Below are 21,259 nucleotides of genomic sequence, written 5' to 3' on the forward strand. Positions count from 1 at the left end.
TTAATTCCCTGTAGTTTTGATTTTTCCAGAATGTCATGTAAATTTTCTTTTAAAATTTTATTTATTTAAGTTTGTTTTTCCAGGACCTGTCAGCTCCAAGTCAAGCAGTTGTTTCAATCTAGTTGTGGGGGGCACAGCTCACTGGCCCATGTGGGAATCGACTGGGCAACCTTGGTGTTATGAGCATCGTGCTCTAACCAACTGAGCCAACCAGCCGCCCCAAGTAAATTTTAATATAGCATGTAGTGTTTTGAATCTGGCTTATTCCACTTAGTGTAATGCATTTGAGATCAATTAATTTCTGTGTATATCAAAAATTAGTTCCTTTTTATAGCTGAGCTATTGTACTGTTTATCCATTCACCAGTGAAGGAATACTTGGGTTGTTTCTAATTTTTGGCAATTGTGAATAAAGCTGTTATTGACATTTGGTGTGAACACTGATGTTCATTTAGCTTTGATAAATACCTAGAAGTTAGACTACAAGGTCATGTGGTAAGTATATATTAAACTTTATAATAAACTGTCAAACTGTTTTCCAAAATTCCTCATGCTTCTTTGTATTCTCACAAATAATGTAAGTGTTCTGACCAGCAGTTGGTGGTCATCAGGTTTTTGTTTTCTGTTTTTTATTTCACCCATTGTCATAGGTATGGAGTAGTCATTCCAACTTGCTCCTCTTTTTATAGCATTTCCCTAATGACATTGATAATCTTTTCATGGGCTTATTTGGCACCATAGATGTTCATTGGTGAAATATCTGTTCAGATCTTTTGCCCATTTTTTAAATAGGTTGTTCTACTGAGTTTGGAGAGTTCATTACTCAGGGTATAAATCCTTTATTAGATATGTATTTTGGAAATATTTTTCTCCCTTTCTCTGGTTTATCTTACCAACGTATTTTGAAGAGAATTGTTCTTTTAATGACATTTGGTATATTGGGGTTTTCGATCCTTTTATGGTTGATGCTTTTGGTGTAGTATCAAAGACATTTTAGCCTGACCCAAGATCACAGAGATTTTCCCCATGTATTTTCTTGTGCTTTACAGTTTTAGGTTTTAATGACTGTGCAGGACTAATTGGTGATGGAGAAGAAGTCAACACAAAAGAACTAAAATTGACGGGAGGCCGTGAAGAACTGGTCATAGGTAGAGTGATTCTTGGTAATACTGGTACTTCCATTTCCTAAAACACAGTATGTTTTATAATGATATAGTTCGTCTTTCTTCTAAAGGCCACTATACACAACAACTATGGATATACCTTCTCCAAAATTCATCAATCACACCATACACTGGGCTTTAACACAAGTCTCAATGCGTCTTAAAACATTAAAACATTAAACAGGGATCACAATAATGCACAGATCACATGAGAAATCAGAAAGGAAATCAGAGAACACATAAAACCACACCAAAATCTTCTGAAACATAATGCAGGAGAATTTCTTTGTAGTCTGGGAAGAGGCAAAGGTTTCTTAGGACACAAGGAACAGTAAAAATACTGGGTGGGAGGGAACCATAAAATTCAGACTTTATAAAATTTAGAATCTCTGCTGACCATAAGATAATACTATGAAATGAAAGGTAGGCCAGACTAGGAGAAAAATATTTGTAAGGCTTGTATCAGACAAAGTATATGTGTCTAGAATTTATAAACAGCTCCTATAATTCTATAATAAAAAGATAACCCCAATTTTTAAAGGCCAAATGTTCTGAAGACAGACCTCACCAATGAAGACACATACTCGTGGCCAAGAAGCACATAAACAAGAACACATACTAGTCATGAGGGAAATGCACAGTAAAATTACAATGACACAGCAGCATACACAAAGCAGAATGGCTACAATTTAAAAGAGGACAACAAACTACTGGTAAGGATGTAGAGTGACAGAAAGGTTCACACACTGTTGGGGCACTTTAAAGTACTATTCTCACCTCCACTTGTACGTATTTACCCAAGAGAAATAAACATATGTCTCCAAACAGGTACAAGAATGTTCACAGTAGCTTTTCATAAGAGCCAGGCAGAAAACACTACACACTGAGTAACTGTACTGATATGAATGTTTAAAGCCAGCAAAACCAATAAATGGTGGGAAAAATGAGAATACTGATTGCCCTGGGGCAGGAGACTATAAGTATTGACTGGAAAGGAGCACGAGTGAATTTTCTGCAAGACTGGAAATGTTCCACACCTCGGTGAGCTTTGGGTTACACAGGTGCAAACATCTATCCAATTCATTCAGTGGTACACCTAAGAATTTAACATTTCACTATATGTAAATTATTCTTGCTAAATTAAAAACAACATACACTTAACTCTAGTTTGAGCAATGTATACTGAAGTATTTGGGGATAAAGCGTATTCATGTCTGAAACTTAGTTTGCAATGCACCCAAAACATAATAGGATGGATATACAACAAAATATTAGAATGTTAGTTTTGGGAATATGTGTGTCCATTGCACAATTCTTTTAACATTTTTTTCATGTGAAACTTATCATCAAATATGGGGGCGGGAGCAGAATAACAAAAGACACATTTGGGAATTTCTGTAGGGACGTTTCTTCCCATCTCCAAACCCCTAGCCTTATTTATTCCCTTAGACCTTTATAACACCTGGACACATAAACTGAACAATCTACTTCTCATGCCTACTCCTTAAGCTTGGACATAGTGCTTCTTTATATATTGACCATGAACCAACTCTAAATTTGATTCCTAGTCACCAAAAAGTTGACATGTTTCATCAGAAGTGGGTCCGACAAATCTGGGAAAAAGGAAGCCAAGCACTGTAATCGGTTGCTTACAGACACCTCAAGTTGAACACAACCACCATCAAATATGAGACTTACTATGTGTTAATTTTATAATACCTTTACTTGTGTTATCTCACATGAGGTAGACACTATTGCTGTGCATGAGGAAACTGAGGCATAAAGATATATGGCCTAATATCACTTAGCTATTAAATAGCAGACAGCCTACAGACACAAGCTAAATATACTCAGTATTCACATCTGCATTTTAAAGAGAAGCAAGTTAATATAAAAAGGTTATTTTTACCAAGATCACTCATGCCACTAAGTGGCAGGACTATACCAGACATGATAACATCAAGCACTGAATTTCCGGAACCCAGTCTTACTATATATACCTATCCGTTCTGTATCCATGAACTTTTTCATATAAAAACAAGATTGATATCACAGTAGAGGCAAATGACAATGTTTAGTGACCAACACTCAATCCCTACAGAGGGAGGGAGGGGCCCAAATAAGAGAGGAGATAACAAAGAGGATTGGGGGGTCAGATTTTCATAAAGCTCTTAACAGTTACTATACCAGGTAGTAAGAACAAAATAATTAAGAATCATTTGACCACCACCACCCTCCCCAAATCTCTCAATATAGCAAAATCAGACTGAACACAAATCTGTGAAATGGCTAAAATGGAGCTACAGGTATCAACCTGAGATAATTATATCTTTAAAAATTGAACATGGAGGGTAACAGGCGAAATTTACATATTTATCATTAGGCAAACACCAAGCTAATAGTTTTCTCACATAGAGGTAAACTTTAAGGAGCTAGCGTCACCAATTTTATGGACAAATAGAAAAACTCATCTAAAGAACAAGCTGATGCTACATTAATCGATACTAATTTCCTTATGTAAACAAGGTAAGACAACCCATTTCATAGATGTAAATATGTCTACATAAAGAGATTTAATGACAAAAGAAAAGCAATTTGATAAGAAAACTACAAAATTTTATACAAGTTATAATCAATAGCATTTAGGACATTTTCTGTCAAGATGTTACAATACAGTGATATATTCCCTCCCTTTGCAACACTCCAGCCCAGCAACAAGTAGAAACTAAGGATAAAACAGACCCTCAAGACCAGTAACTGAGCCAAAGCTTCCAACATAAATATCATAAGAGAGCCATATGGTAGAAAGTCCAAACTGCCGAACCAGTCATGATTCTGCTGAGTCTGAATCCCAATGACAGCGGTGCTAAATAGGAAAAGAGGAGATGAAGAAACTGAAAAGCAAACTCTAAATAAACCAGCAAAGAAAAATACCAATATTATGAAGAAAATCAATACTAATACACACCGCAATTTCAATCAAAACATGATTTTACCTTCAACAGAAACTGTTACAAGATCTCCTATGTAAGGGCAAAAAATATACTTCTGAAAAACTCACGGGTCAATGAGGAAGTCACAAATGAAATTTAATTAGAAACAAATGACAAATAAAAGCACATGAACCAAAACTTAAATGACCCAGCTGGGCTGAAGTTGATTTATAAAAGGACTAAAAGGAGACCGGTGTTCAGCTCAAAGTAGGGAGAAAACAAATACAGCTACTTCTAGAAAGAAATGTTGAATTTAAACTATCTTCAGTTAGTCCGTATCTTTATCGAACTTTTATGTTCAGAACATATAAAGGACTTTTCCTAATAAAAGAAATAACCCATGAGATAAAATGGATGAAGAAAGAAAACCCAAATGGCGAAGTAACTCACAAAAAAGTCTCCCCTCCTTAGTAAACAGCAAAAAGCAAAATAAAACTCCAATGGCATGCTACTTCAAAGACATCACAGTGGCAAAAATTTAGAAATAAACAAAATCAGTACTGGTAAGGATACAGGAACAGCAGACCTATCCACGGTCATGTGGAAATGGTAAGCTGTAAAACTACCAGGAAGAGCAATGAGGCAACACATCACGCATCTGAAGGTGTGTATGATGCCCTATAATCCAATCCCATTCCTAGGTAAAGAGCCTACAGAACAGACTGCACCTGTGCCCAGGGAGACGTGCATGGACATTCCCCTCAGCACGTACTACCAATGGACCCCAATGGACCCTGCAGGATGGATTGTGGTTAATCTTCCTACTGGATAAATAGGTAACAGTGAAATTCAATAACCCAGAGTTCTCTTTCACGACACTGAAACGTTTAATAAGTAATATGAAGAAAAAGGCAAGTGGGTGGAATCCATATAATATTAACTTATTTATAGTCACTTCAGAAATTAGCAAAAACTAATTATGTAATAATATTCTGAAGGTCAAATAATTTCAGTTGCAGTACTGTTTTTGATGCTAACCATAAATTATAGGTGTTAGGTTAGGTTTTCTGTGTTGTCACAAGGAAAGTGATTTAAAATTTAAAATCCTGGTAGTTTAATACACACACACACACACACACACACAATTTGAAGGTACTGTTTCAGTGGCAGGCTAGTCTTGTGCTGGGTCACCCCAAAGCCCACCTCTCCACACCTCCCCTCCCCACCACAGTGCACCAAGGCCTTTAATAAACATCAAGAGTATTTATTATATAACCCTACCTTCTCCTGTGAAGGTTTAGTTGCCACAAAGCACATTCTTTTCCGTTTCATCTTGTTACCTTCAGAAGGTAAACCATTGGCTGCAGACATACTTAAGATTGGATAAGAAACATCACTACTGCAAAAAAAAAAAAAAAGAAGAAGAAGAATCTGTTAATTGATTACCTAAATATTAGAGAACTACTAACAAGAAAATAAAAGTACAGCTGAATGTGATTTTAAAAGCTGAGATTTCTTTGTATAAAAAATTTCTATTTTTCAACCTTACTTGATCTTCAACAAGGCTTATGTGAATCAAATATAGACCTTATAAATTAAATATAATGTTTAGCTATAAAGATGGCATTACCTTTCTTGTTGTTCTCTATTTTGTCCTGGTGTCATATTTTTTTCATTTCCAGTCTAGAAAAAATGAATACACCATGTTTAAATACTTGCTTATTTGTTTTCATTTCCATCACACCTTTCTCTCTGTGAGATTTACTATTTGGAATCAGGAATTTCATGGTGCTCAGTTAATGAACCCTAAAATTGGCAACTTATACCCTGCTTTTTGAATTGTACACAAGAGTAAGAATGTAATTACATACGCATAAAATGCCACTGAGAACAATTGTACTTTAAATAAAATGGTAGTATACAAACATAATACACTACTAATCACAAAAATATTTTTACTTATCTCTTCTTATGGCCTATTAAACATATAAACAAATTGAGAAACATATTCTTTTTGAAATGATTCTCTGAAACTGAGGAGTTACTACACGAAAAGGAATCGGGATTTCTTGGAGAAATAAGTGACTGATAATAGGGCTAGGACCAGAAATTTTCAAGATGAGCCTGGATTACTTTACTCGTATAATACTAAAAGGCAATTAAATGCTCAAAAAAATAAAAGGGTAAATATCAAAAGGACATGGAAGCCAGTCAGAGGACCAATATGAGCATCAAAACAAATAATGCTAATGAAGGATTTAACCTATTGAATATAAAAATTCATGTTGACATGAAAAATAAACACATAAGTACAGAAAGGAAAGTTCGTCCTACAGTAGAAAGCCAACTAATGTAAAAAAGAACAAGGCATTAGAAAATCACCCCTCAACAATGATCTAATAGTAGATTCAGGTAAAAATCATCAATAATGCTAAGACAAGTAGGTGAAAAGGACATTTATACCTTCAAACTGATCTCCCCACAAGAAAGTTACTAATAATAAAAGGTAAAATACAGTCACTTTACAGTGGACAAATCCCACTGACACCACCTTCGGTAACGATCACACTGCCACAAATAGGATGAACTGACAGCAGGTACCTCTTACATGATACACTGAGAAGAGTTCAGCATCCATTCTGGGGTATTACTACCAAAAGTACACACCTGGAATCTAATCAGGAGGAACATCACACATCCCCAAACTGTAGGACATGCTACACCCTAACTTGTACTCTTCAGTAGTATGTATGTTGTGAAATATCAAAGCAAAAAACAAACCCCCACAAAAACTCTAAGGAACTGTTGTAGACTAAAACATCATCTTCGATTCTTTGTCTTTTGCATCACTGGCAATTTCTAAATAAAACCTGTACATTAGATAATAGTATTGTAGCAACATTAACTTTCCAGCTTTAGTAATTGTTAGGCACTTATATAAGGATTTCCTTGTTGGTAGAAAACATGCAGAAAAAGATAAAGCAAATGTAGTAAAATATGGATTTCTTAAAATCTGTCTTACAACACTGTAGTCCAAAATCATGTTCAAAATATTTTTTAAAGTTTGATAAAGCAAATATGATGAAATGGTAATCATGATGGTTGAATTAAGATAAGAGTAATGGGTAAATTCATACTATTCTTTTAACTTTACTTTGAAACATTTCAAGAAATGGGCTGTTATGAAGATCAGACCAGATTAACTATATATATAAGTAAAGGCACAAATAGTGAGATGCTATTTAAATAAAAGAAATGTACTTTAAATGACATAAGAAAAGAAAAAAACCCAGATATGGGACATTGTATAAGACAACTGGCCTGGTCTCTTCAAAAACAACTGTGTCCAGGAATTCCACTCCTAGGTACAGACCCCAAGAGAAATGAAAATGTATGTTCACCAACACAACAACAATAACAAAATCAACCTGTATAGAAAAGTTCATAGCAGGACTATTCAATAGTACAAAAGTGAAAAATAACACAAATGTCTGTCTCCTCATGAATGGATAAGCAAAATCTGGCATATCCAAACAAATACTATTCAGCCATAAAAAGAAATGAAGTTCTCATACTTGCTATGACATGGATGAACCCTGAAACCATTATGCTAAGTGAAATGAGCCTGTCACAAAGAACTCCATATTTCAAGAAGCCATTTATATGAAATGTCCCAAATAAGCACATCTCCAGAGACAGGTCAGTGGTTGCCTAGGTCTGGAGGGGTAGGGGTGAGGGATCATTACCAAAGGGTATGGATTTTTGGGGGGATCGAGAAAATACAGATGGAAATATTCTAAAACTGACTGTGGTGATGGCTGAACAACTCTGTGAATACACTAAAACCACAGAACCATACACTTCAAATAAGTAAATGTTTTGGAATATGAATTGTATCCCAATAAATAGGTTATTTAAAAATAAAAACAATGGGATGAGGGGGAAGTTTTCAGGGCTGGAAAGACAAAACCAAAAGCAACGTGTAAAAATTGTTTTGATTCTGGTTCAAAAACACAGCTATAAACACCATCTGAACATGGACAAGATATTAGAGAATATTAGGAAGGAACTGGCATTAGTTTCTTACATGTGATAGTACTGAATAAATCACTTAGAAAATGCATGACAAAGCACTCAGAGGTGAACAGATGTGATATCTGAAATTTATTTGTAAATAGTCCAACAACATAAACAAAATACCCAGAGAAAGCCAATCTGGAAACATTATTTAGTCTAAACCATGAGTACATACTAGTGCTTACTAGCAAATGCTAATGTGGCATTTGATTGAGGTGCCAGCCTTTAAAAACCCATACCACTTTGTAATCATCACTAATTCACAAAGTGTACACATTACCTACTTGGTAGACTGCGATGGTACAGTGCTTGTAGTTTACATTATTTATTCTTGTTCATTTTAATCGATAAAGGGAAGAAAAGTGAAAATAAACACGGAGTCACACTGTGCTTTATCTATTTTTTGTTTTGTCTTTTTAATTCACCCAACGCAATCAGAGATGATTGAAAATAAACAGTTCAATTTCCTGATACAGACACTGGCTTTGGGGTCATGAGTCTCTGATCAAGAAGATACAGAGAGTCCACCTTATAGGTAAAAAGAAATCAAAGACAAGGTTTTATTTTTATATATGTCAGTGGTACTTTGTAAAAATTATTTGACAATAGCTAATATGACCTAGAGACTAAGAGTACTTCTTAGAGAAACACTCAGGGGATACAAGAAACTTGAGTGTTTCTTGGAGAAACACTCAAAGAAATACATAGAGGAAAACCGATAGTAACAGAACCAAGGGGTGTGTGTGCATGTACATATATATATATGTGTATATATGTATATATATACACATATATATATATATTTATTCGAAACTGGTTTTCATAGATTATTCCCAACTAAATGACTTTGACACACTTCTACACACAGTATATTCAAAACTGTTCCACATATTTAAGCATTACAGAATGACTTTCAAATATAGAAACTAAACATATGAACTAAAATCTATTTTGCAACATTTTCTACAAATTACTATCTAAATTTTCTGCAGCTGCAAATAAGATATGTTTACACTAGGTAGGAAAATATTTTAATGGCTAAAAATGTGAGCAAATCTCTCTCCAACTTAATGTTCCTCGACCGTGATTTAAAAACCAAACCAAAAGTCTTACATTTAAATCTCATTAGTAAAGCACTGTTAAGAATTCCAAAGCTTAGCACGAACCATCTTTATCAGGTTCACAAGTGTTTTGTCAACAGTCTCTGGCTACATGGAATCACAGCAAAATCCTGTGGGTTTAAGGTGAATCTGAAGCCAAGAGCTTCTCCTCTGACAACAGACTATAATACTAGGAATACAGGCCTTTCACTGAGCAGCAGCTGTGAACAGCACTGGTTTCAGGGCAAAGACTCTGAGGGTAACTGACTTTTCCCTAAGTCCTCACCACAAGTGTGATCCTACAACTTGGTGACATGGTCTGTTTTGCAGACTCTTCTGATTACATCTGTGAACCATGAACTACAATGTTGTGTTTTGGCCCTAATGCTTCCTAACACCTATTAATATTTTTTTTGGTACTACATGCAACCACTTATAAAAATTATTATTCATGAGAACATCTATTCTGGCACTATTTTAAAAACTTCTTTTTAAGAGATCAGATATAAAACAGTAGCCTCAGAAAAGCAGATAATGGGCTGTATTAATCACATCACAGCAGCTAATAACAAATTGATTCCCTCTTGCCTGATTACAAACGTCTCAGTCATTCCAAAATTTGAGAAGCAACACTACCCCAAGAAACAACTCAATTTTCACTTTCTTAGCTTCATCAGAATTTCGGTAAAAATAATTGTAATATCAATATATTGAATACAATCCCCACATTAGTTCACAGAATTATGATAATTTTAATCAATTACTCTTGGGGAACTTGGTGTTGTAATAAATGCTTCCACACGTATGGATCTGGGAATCTGCTTCCCCAGAAGGACCCTTAACCAGCCACAAATATAACTAACAAAAAATACACCTTCTTAACCCTGGCTATCAAGCATTTTATTTTTCCCACAGTAACCCTCAAAGATAATTTTAACGAAACAGAATACACTAATAAAAAATGTTATCCAAGATATAATCTACATTCCGTTTTTTATTAGCTCTGCTATCTTGGAACAGTATTTTGGGCTGACGAATGATATGCCAATTTGAAATCTATTACACACAACATATGTTTGTTAATGAGAAATGCTTACAAAGATAACTTACATTCAGTGAGCACTTTAGTTCACTGAATGTCTGGTTACTAAATACTTCAAGCCCTGTTTACTACTCTGTTTATTTATCCAAAGGTAACTGTTACGTGTAATGACTGCTGAGATGCTCAAGATGGAAATGCCAACAAAAACCCTAATAATCCAATTAAAAAATGAGCAGAGGACATAAATAGACATTGCTCCAAAGAGGACATATAGATGACCAATAGACATATGAAAAGATGCTCAACATCACTAATCATCAGAGAAATGCAAATACAAACCACAATGAGCTATCACCTCACCCCAGTTAGAATGGCTATCATCAACAAGACAAATAATAATGAGTCTTGGAAAGGTTGTGCAGAAAAAGGAACCCTCATACACTGTTAGTGGGAATGCAGATTGGTGCAGCTGTTATGGAAGGCAGTGTGGAGGTTCCTCAAAAAATTACAAATAGAATTATCATAGGACCCAGCAATCCCTCTCCTGGGTATCTACCCCAAAATCTGAAAACATTTATCTGTACAGATTATGTGTTCAGATATCCAATTACAGCTTTATTTACGATGCCAAGACATGGAAACAACCAAAGTGTACTTCGATAGATGATTGGATTAAGAAGATGTGGCATATGTATATATATATATACACAATCGGATAGTATTCTACCATAAGAAAAGGTGAAATAGTGCCATTTGCAACAACATGGATGGATCTTGAGATTATTATGCTAAGCAAAACAAATCAAACAGAAAAAGTCGAGAACTATATGATTTCACTGATATGTGGTGTATAGAACTGAAAACAACAAAGAAACAAGACAAACAAAGAAACAAAAAGTCATAGACACAGACAATATTAATAGTTTAGTGGTTACCAGACGGCAAGGGGAAAGAAGGGTGGTAGATGAGGGTAAACGCGATCAAATATATGGTGATGGAAGGAGAACTGGCTCTGGGCAGTGAACAAACAATGTGATATATAGATGATGTGTTACAGAATTGCACACCTGAAACATATGTAACTTTACTAACCACTGTCACCTCAATAAGCTTTTTTTTAAAAAAATCAAAAAATACTGAATGAACATCTATTACATATACAGCATTATGCTAAGTAAGGCGCTCACAAGAGGAATACAAGAAATAAAGTCTTATTTTTCATACATGTTCCCTAATGACTATCAGCTAAATTCACTTCGTGTTTTTGCTGACTTAAAAATAAATAACAAAAATCAAAATTTATGTAAATAAACGCTAAAGAAGTCATGCCTTTTCCTTTTTCGCCCCAAAATCTGCAGTGGTATCTATACCACTCCTATCAAGAGGCTGAAAAATAAAATACTATTACCAGAGATGTAAATTATGAAAAACAGGACTTTTATAACTAATACATACAAATAAATTATGTAAAAAATTTAAAAATCAACTTACAGAATTCAGTGGAGAAAAAACAACACATGGAATTCTTTTTGCATCCTGTTAATATTGAAATGATAACAAAATTAAGAGTTGCCACTAAACTCAAATTTTAGAACACTGTTGCATTTAATTGTGATTTTAAAAATTTACCAATAAAGGGCTTGACATTTTCTCTAAAGACTGCAATAATATTCTCCGGGCAGTTGAACTAGTCACACCACACGATTGTGCATTGAGTTGTTGAGCTTCCATCTCTGTTCTTACTGGTGCCTAAAAAGGAAACCTCATATTATCTGTTGGAACTGTGAACTCTAAAGCACATTTTTCAGACAAGGAAAGTATTTACAAAATAGAATGGATGTCTGAAGTGAAACAGGATTAATGTGTTAACAGCAACTTCTCTCTGGCTAGTGTCAATCATATATTCAACCTTTTTGCTTTATGCCTTTATTGAAAATCCACCTATCTATATGAGAATTCACTTTTACAATCATCAAAACATGGTAAAACAGAATGTACCACTCTACAGATCTGCTAACTACTAGTACGCTAAATGGGAAAAACTGAGATAACTGGTAGAATATTCTAGCATTATCTTAATCTGCTTATCCCTGATAGTTAAATCAAAGAACACTGGATTAAGAAGAACAGTATTAAAATATTAGTTATTCCAGGTTTTAAATTGTATTTAATTACAGTAAATTCCAAGATAACTAAACAAAGAGACTGCAGATTCTACTGCAATGGAAATTAAAAATTTTAAGTGGACTTGTTTCACAAATTTTAATAGAAAAACATTTAAATTACAGGCTCTTTCTTAATAGATGGCTTTTTAGATCTCTTAAAATTGGAGTAAGAGATAGAAACTTGTAAAGAATAGACAAATACCCTTCAATAGACCAACAATGTTTACAAATTCCAATAAAAGCACTTCCTTTTCTCAAAAATGCATTACAACATTTCAATAACCAAGTGACTACCATGAGTCAAAGTAGTTTGGTAATGGTCACTATCAAAAAGATACATTATGATAATCAAATTACAACCCAGTTTCTATAAATAGCTGATAACATCTGAAAAATTGAGCTGTAATAACTACTTTAAATAATGTGTCCCTCTCTGAAGCCAAACATTCATTATATTTTCAGAGTAGCTACAATATTCTATATTAGTTTTATTAACTCTTCCACTGTGTTAATTGATTTCAAGGTGTTTTTTTTCCCCAAAATGTGTCAGAAATCCGCACACACACAAACTTGATATTTTGACTACTTTATGCAATTAATAACAATTTGAGCTGCTTTGTATACAAACGACATTATTTTTATGTATAAAAATTTCGGATATATTCATTTGGATATAAATGAACATAGTGGCAAAAGTGTTAAGAATTTGGTGCCCCTTTCGGGTTGCTGCTCAGACCAGAGTCTTTGACTAACATGAGGCAACATCAAAATCCTCTAGGGAGTCTGTCCTATCACTGGATTCTACTGGCCACGGGCCTCTCAGGGCCTCACTTTACAATTCTGTAAAATGGAAATGGGTTAGAGAACCTTTAATACACCTTCCTACTTTAACACTCTAGAAAAGAAAGAAAAAGTGTAGATTTATCCCGAATGTCAACAATACACATCTGGAAGCCTGTGTTGAGAATGATTCTTGTGGTATCTAAGGACTGAGTAATAAAAAGTATAGGGTTTGATTCTCTAAACGTTTTTTGAATCCCCGTGGCAATACTGTGCTTACCAATTTGTGCTTTCTAATCCCTTCACCTTCTCTCTCATCCCCGCCCCCCGCCCATTTAGCAACCCTCAGTTTATGGAACTGTTTAACAGCTATGTATGATGTCAGAGGGGTAATAGATTGGGGGAGAGGTTATCACTTTGTGATGGGTATAAATTCTACCTATTACATTGTTTGGTACACCTGATACTAATAAAAAAAAGTATAGAGTTTTGATATACAAAATAAAGGAGGAAGTAACAGAAATAGACTCTTGACTTAGGACAAGCCTAAGAATCATGGATTTGCCTCATCGTCTACTAACATGCTGAACCATTTTAAGTTTAAATTTTGAAAAAAAGTATTATAACCCATTTTAAGCTTTAGAAAAAGCTGCCTGTGTGACTCCAAGATCCAGTTAACACTTTCTGAAATAAAATATTGCCCTTCGTGAACACACTCAGAAATAAGACTCAAATTACTGTTAACTATTTGAAAGCATCCTCTATTAAGGAAAACAAGAAACTACTCGAAAGAGAAGGCAAGTTTTCAAATATACTTTTTTCTATGCAATTTCTATCTCTGCCATAGATTGTCATCTTTATACAATTTCCCTAATCAAAAGCCCACCGGCTTAAAAATATTATTACTCTTCCATCTTTAAAATGTCAAAATCTGGAATGTAAGCACCATAGCAACATATACGCAAAACAGAATTTTTATGACCTTGAAGAAAATGTTAGGACAAAACAGACTGTTGCAATTTACCTTAAATTGGCTATTTAAAAAGCTAGTAATTTCCAATTGTTCGCTGCTAAAGTATGTATGTAAACATAATTCATTTTTTTATATTGACCTTGCTAAACCAAATTATAATTCTTTTTGTAGTTTATTCAGATTTTCTATATAGATCAGCACATTTTCTGACTAGGGATAATTTCATTTCTTCCTTCCCAATATGTACATCCTGTGTTTCTTTTTTGTGGCATTAGCTAGGACCTGCAGTACATTTAACAGCAGCAGTGAGGGCAGACATCCTTGTTCTCTTTCTTATCATAGTCAGTCTTTTACTATTAGTATGATTTTAGCTGACGATTTTCCATAGAGACTATTTATCACATCCAGGAGATAAATCCAGGAGGTTCCATCTGTTCCTACATCTGCTGAAAATTTTCATTGTGAATGGATGTTGGAGTTTGTCAAATGTGTTTTATGCATCTGTGGAGATGTACATGCAGTTTCTATTCTTTATTTACTGGGAAGATAACATTAATTTTCAAATGCTGAACCAACCTTACATTCCCAGGACATACACACTCCATGTGACCATGATGTAATACACTTTTGATATATGCTGGGTTCAATTTGCAAATATTTGTTGAGAAGGTTTGTGTCTGTCTCTCATGAGAAAAACAGGTCTGTAGCTTTCTTATAATGTCTTTGGTTTTAGTCATCAGGGTAATGTTGGTTCCTGAATGTGTTGGGAAGTGAAAAGAAAAAGTTTGTGGAGAATTGGTATTATTACTTTCCTAAAGATTTGGTAGAACCTGCAGGAAAGTTATCTGGGTCTGAAGTTTTCTTCACTGAAAGGTATTTTTACTACAAATTCAATTCATTGAATAGGCTACTTATAGGTATAAAACGAGCAAAATATGTCCAATACCTGTGACTATTTCAAAACATTGGTAGAAATTTACAAAGATCTAAATATGAAGGTCTGCCAATTAAGCTTGCAAACTTGCCACTGTGCACTTACACTGGCAGCACTGTACAAACAGCTCAGTAAGATTTCACAACCTTGGAATATTAGTGTCTCACATCTGTGTTCGTGTCGACTGTGGCGGTGTCTTTCTGAGTGGCGTTCATTATTGTTGGTGGGTGTTTTTACATGCCATCGCAAGAATGTCTGAGCTCGGGCCAGCCCGGTTGCTCAGGTGGTTGGAGCTCCGTGCTCCTAACTCCAAAGGCTGCTGGTTCGATTCCCACATGGGCCAGTGGGCTCTCAACCACAAGGTTGCCGGTTCGAGTCCCGTAAGGGATGGTGGGCTCTGCCCCCTACAACTAAGATTGAACACGGCACCTTGAGCTGAGCTGCCGCTGAGCACACTTGGCTCAGTTGGTTGGAGCGTGTCCTCTCAACCACAAGGTTGCCGGTTCGACTCCCACAAGGGATGGTGGGCTGTGTCCCCCCTGCAACTAGCAACGGCAACTGGACCTGGAGCCGAGCTGCGCCCTCCACAACTAAGATTGAAAGGACACACCTTGACTTGGAAAAAAGTCCTGTAAGCACATACTGTTCCCTAATAAAGTCCTGTTCCCTTTTCCCCAATAAAAAAAAAAAAAACCTTTAAAAAAAAAAAGAATGTCTGACCTTGAATTAGAGCAATGAACAAGCATTAAATTTCTTGTTAAACTTGGCAGGAGTGGAAGTGAAATCAAGGACATGTAGTCCAAGTTTACAGGGACAACACCATGAAGAAAATGGCAGTGTACAAATGGATTAAATGTTTTCCTGAGGGGAGAGAATGTGTCACTGATGAAGAGAGGTCAGGGTGGCCAGTAATGAGTAGAACTGAAGAAAATATTGCAAAAATTCATTGAAATGTGTGTCAAAGTCATGGGCTGACTAAGAAGAATAGCAGGCCAAGGAAACATCAATAGAAAAACAGTTAGGAAAATATTAACTGAAAATCTTGGCATGAGGAAAGTGTGTAGAAAATTGGTTCCAAAGGAGCTCACCAATAAACAAAAGCAAAGGAGAGTTGAAGTTTGCCAAGACCATTTGCGGAGGCAAGATGATGCTTTAGGTTGTGTTATCACTGGTGATGAAACATGGGTGTACCAATATGACCCTGAAACAAAGCATTAAAGTGCACAATGGAAGCCAGCCAATTCTCCACAACCAAAAAAGGTTTGTCAGTCCAAATCAAGAGTCAAACAATGTTGCTAACCTTTTTGGATGTCAGAGGGATTGTTCATTATGAATTCACACCAACTGGACAAATAGTTAACCAAGTTTACTATTTGGAAGTGCTGAAAAGACTGCATGAAAAAGTTAGATAAAATGACCTGAACTTTTCACCAACAATTCATGGCTCTTGCATCATGACAATGCACCACCTCACAAGGCACTCTCTGCGAGGGAGTTTTTAGCCAGTAAACAGATAACTGTATTGGAACACCCTACTCACCTGATCTGGCCCCCAATGACTTCTTTCTTTACTCGAAGATAAAGGAAATATTGAAAGGAAGACATTTTGATGACATTCAGGACATCAAGTGTAAGATGATGACAGCTCTGATGGCCATTCATGAAAAAGAGTTCCAAAATTCCTTTGAAGGGTGGACTAGGCAATGGCATAGGTGCATAGTTTACTAGCGGAGCATTTGGAAGGTGACTGTAGTGATATTCATCAATGAGGTATGTGACACTTTTTCTAGGATGAGTTCGCAAAGTTAATTGTCATACCTCATAAGTGGAGAGACATACTGACTTTACGGATCAGAACTCAATTTTGTTAAGATGTTTGTTTTCCCCGAATTGATCTTTTACTCAGTGCAATCCCAATCAAACTACCTGTAGACTTTGTAGAAAACAGTTAGGGAGATTCTAAAATTATGAAAATGGAAAGGAATTAGGAAAGCCAAAACAACTTGAATGAGAACAAAGTTGGAGGCCTCACAGGACCTGATTTCAAGACTTACTGTAAAGCTATAGTAAGCAAGACAGTTCAGAGTTGGCGAAAGGATCAATACACAGATCAGAATAGGGAGTCCAGAAATAGAGCCACAATACAGTCAACTGATGTTTTAAAGGTGCAAAGGCAATTCAATAAAGAATGTATAGTTTTTTCAGCAAACGATACTAGAAAAATTGGACATTCATATGTTAAGAAAAATAAATCTGGATCCATACCTCACACCACATACAAACATTATCTCAGTGGACTCATAGGCCTAAATTAAAACCTAAAAATGTAAAGCTTCTACAAGAAAACACAGGAGAAATATCTGTGTGACCTTGGGTCAGGCTAAAATATCTTCGATATTACACCAAAAGCATCAACCATAAAAGGAAAAATAACAATACACCCAATGTCATCAAAAGAACAATTCTCTTCAAAAGACATTGTTAAGGTAAGCCAGAGAATTGGAGACAATTTCCAAAACACGTATCTAGAAAAGGACTTATACCATGAGTAATGAATTCTCAAAACTCAACAAGAGAAGAATCCTATTTAAAAAATGGGCAAAAAATTTGAACAGATATTAGATTGGTGCAAAACTAATTGCAATTTAAAAGGTTAAAAATAATTGCAAAACAGCAATTAGTTTTGCACCAACCTAATATTTCACTAGTGAACGTCTACTGATGACAAATAAGCCCATGAAAAGATTTTCAATGTCATTAGAGAAATACATGTAGAAACAAGAACAAGTTGGAAAGGCTACTCCATATCTATGACAATGGCTAAAATAAAAAACAGAAGACAAAAAAACTGACTACCCCCAGCTGCTGGTCAGAACACTTACATTACTGGTCAGACTACAGAGAAGCACGAGAAACTTTGAAAAACAGTTTGGCAGTTTATTGTAAAGTTTAATGTGTATTTACCACATGACCTTGAAGTCTAACTTCCAGGTACTTATCAAAACAAAATGAAATCAATGTTCACACCAAATGTCATTTTTATCCACAATTGCCAAAAAAGTAAAAACAACCCAAGTATCCCTTCGCTGGTGAATGGATAAACAAATACCATGTTTCCTCTAAAATAAGACCTGGCCGGACAATCAGCTCTAATGTGTCTTTTGGAGCAAAAATTAATATAAGACCTAGTCTTATATTATATTATATTAGATAAGTCCGGGTCTCATATTATAGTAAAGATAAGACCGGGTCTTATATTAATTTTTGCTCCAAAGGACGCATTAGAGCTGATTGTCTGGCAAGGTCTTATTTTCTGGGAAACATAACAGTATTATAGCTCAACTATAAAAAGAACAAGCTATAATATATGTGTTATGCTATGTAAAATAAGCCAGATTTAATAGACGATGTATTATATTATTAAATTTATATGACATTCTGGAAAAACGAAAACTACAGGGAAATAAAATACATCAGTGCTTACCACAGGGTGAAAGTAGGAAGTGTCTGATTGCAGGGATGTTCAAGGTAAAATTTTGGGGTGATGAAAATGTTTGTTCTATATTTTGATTGCAAAAGTGGTTACATAACTGTATGCGTTTTGTTAAAATTGAAATACTTTAATAAGGGTAGATTTTACTGCATGTGATTTGTATCTGAATTTCCTTTTTAAAAAGGAATTAATAAAAAAATTTACAAAAGAATTAATCATCACACATCCTGAACATACACACACACAAATCTAATGTGTAAAATGTTCACTTTGATCTAAAATTATGTTCATATAAATATAGTCCCTAAAAGAGAATGTTTGTAATACCCACTTCTATCATTTTCCAAATAACTAAAAAAAATTCTATTTCAGTGTCAATAGTTAATTATCAAATATTAAAAGAAAAAGGTTATTGATTCTATTCAAACCAACCTGATATGGTGTGTTTCGTACTTTAGACTCTCTGACAGGAGCTCCTGCCCCACCATACATTGTTTTTCCAGGATAAAAACAAGAATCTCCAAGTTGACTTGTTTTAAGGATGGAAGACTTCCCAATTGATTTCACAGAAACACAATTGATAAATTATATGCAATAAGCACTCAAAACTAATGTGATTGAATCAACTCTAATTAGTACTCACTGGGGATAGTGTTCCAAACACAGATACATTGAATATTTGTTTACTGGAGCTGGTGGCAGTGTCTTCTGAGAGTGAATGACAGCGTTCATTCTCTACAAACCCCAGCTGTGGCACTGCACTGTTCTTGGAAGCATCTGTATCTGAAACAAAAACAGTAACAGTACTAATTACAAGACCCTAGATTTTCATGAACAAAAAATGAAAATTACACCTGAGTGCAGAAAACTATCTCCTGATATTTAATTTTACTACCAAAATTATGACCAAATACCAAGATACCTTTGGCAGAAGCTCTTGAAGAAAGATCACTGGTAGTTGAGATGTTATCATCATTATGCTGAGATGTAGAATCTTCCATTTCTTTTGAAAATCCCGAACTGCCAGTTGGGGATGCCAAGGATGTGGAGGGCTGACAGTTTAATGCAGGAGATTCCAACATGGAAATATTCAGATGGCTCCGATGAAGAGAAGGCCTAGTTACTATATGTAGACAATTTGAAGCAGTAGCTCTTGAGGGATCTTTAAAAAATAAAACATTAATATTATGAATATATAACTTAGGAGAAGCAATAACCCATCATGACAAAATGCGGTTTGTACTTTGAGAAAACATACTACACAGTGCATATAGCTTCAATTCCAGTCAATGAGGCCCCCTACAAGCCCAATTTAGCCAAACAAGGTTTCAACTAAGTGAACTTAATTTAACTAACCTAGTGACAAAATATATTTCTGTGAAAACATACCAACTTCTAAAAGTACATGGTTCCTGATTTTCCTTGAATTTGTGTCAGTATAAAACCCACTCATCAAAGATAATATCAAAGCTATCTAAGTCATAAAATAAAGTCTATCCCTCTAGAAACAACCATGATTCAATTTGTATATACTTCCATAAAATTTACATTTGTCTCTCATTTATCCATGAGGCATACATCATTCTACGACCCCCTAGTGCCGGGGTGTCCAAACTTTTTTCACCAAGGGCCATATGCGGTAAAATACACAAACAGCTGGGCCACTCACTGAAGTACGTATTGCCTCACCTGGTTTATTTAAGTAAACTAAATCAATCAGCCTACAACACTGCTTTTCATAAATGGGATTTTTAAAAAAAAAAAAAACAAAAAAGGTTGGCAGTTCATTCTCAAAACAGCTGCCTCTGATTGCTTCTGGATGATGGTCCTTCTTGACAGACCTGGAGGGGGTGGGGATATTAAATAAATTATATACTATATTTCAAGCTTGTTATGCAAATAAGTTTGGATTGTAAACAGATCAACTAATATTTGTTTTAAAAATGCTATCAACATAAAATGATTACATTTATTAAGTAATAGGGCTTAATAACACATGGAACGTGTAATATATTTTGAACTCAGGGGAACACGGTTGCGCTCAGTGGGAAAAATGAAGTTGCGCTTTGGCCTGCAGGATTGCTGGCAGGTCCAGAGTCAGTCAGTTTTGTGGGTGAGATGCAAAGGATGTCACAGAGATGGTGGTAGGTCATTTTGGTTCTCAATCTGCTTTTGTTCAGCCTCATCAGAGAAGATGTTTGTTCACATATGTATGTTGAGCCGAACAGACTCATTCTTTTTGCGTGGCGTCTCATCAGAGGACGCCAAGGAAACTTGGCTTTTTCCAAGCTCCAGTAGAAGTCAGAGAAGCTGACGTTGAGTCTTCAGAGAATCATCACACTGCATTTCTATAAGTTCTAATTGCAGACTCTCTTCCATTTCTTCTGCATTTATCATGAAGGGAGTCACGAACAGCTTGATATCGTTCTCAATGGTAGATAAATCTTGGAAGTGCTGAGAAAACTCTGTCATGAGAGATATGCTCAAAGACACATATTTTCCCCTTTTTATCAGAGAGATCGGCCTTTGGAAACGCAGATCTGATTTCGGACAGTGTGGGGAAGTGCGCGACATTGAAGGTGCGCAATTGTGCCTCAAAC

General features: G+C 35.3%; 1 protein-coding gene across 1 annotated transcript in view; it reads right to left on the minus strand.

Annotated features, from left to right (window-relative positions):
• The window catches only part of LOC308501485 (nuclear pore complex protein Nup153-like), a gene marked incomplete at both ends in the record, with an annotated part of 205,121 nt that overhangs the window by 36,497 nt on the left and 147,365 nt on the right, over window positions 1-21,259 (minus strand). The window contains 7 exons of the mRNA XM_081058027.1: window positions 5,377-5,494; window positions 5,726-5,778; window positions 11,806-11,850; window positions 11,944-12,063; window positions 19,092-19,220; window positions 19,303-19,442; window positions 19,582-19,821. Coding sequence (XP_080914153.1) covers window positions 5,377-5,494; window positions 5,726-5,778; window positions 11,806-11,850; window positions 11,944-12,063; window positions 19,092-19,220; window positions 19,303-19,442; window positions 19,582-19,821 — 845 coding nt within the window. The remainder of the gene's footprint in view (window positions 1-5,376; window positions 5,495-5,725; window positions 5,779-11,805; window positions 11,851-11,943; window positions 12,064-19,091; window positions 19,221-19,302; window positions 19,443-19,581; window positions 19,822-21,259) is intronic.

This window comes from Rhinolophus hipposideros, assembly GCF_964194185.1.
Source record: "Rhinolophus hipposideros genome assembly, chromosome: 8".
In the NCBI taxonomy this organism is placed as follows: Eukaryota; Metazoa; Chordata; class Mammalia; order Chiroptera; family Rhinolophidae; genus Rhinolophus; species Rhinolophus hipposideros.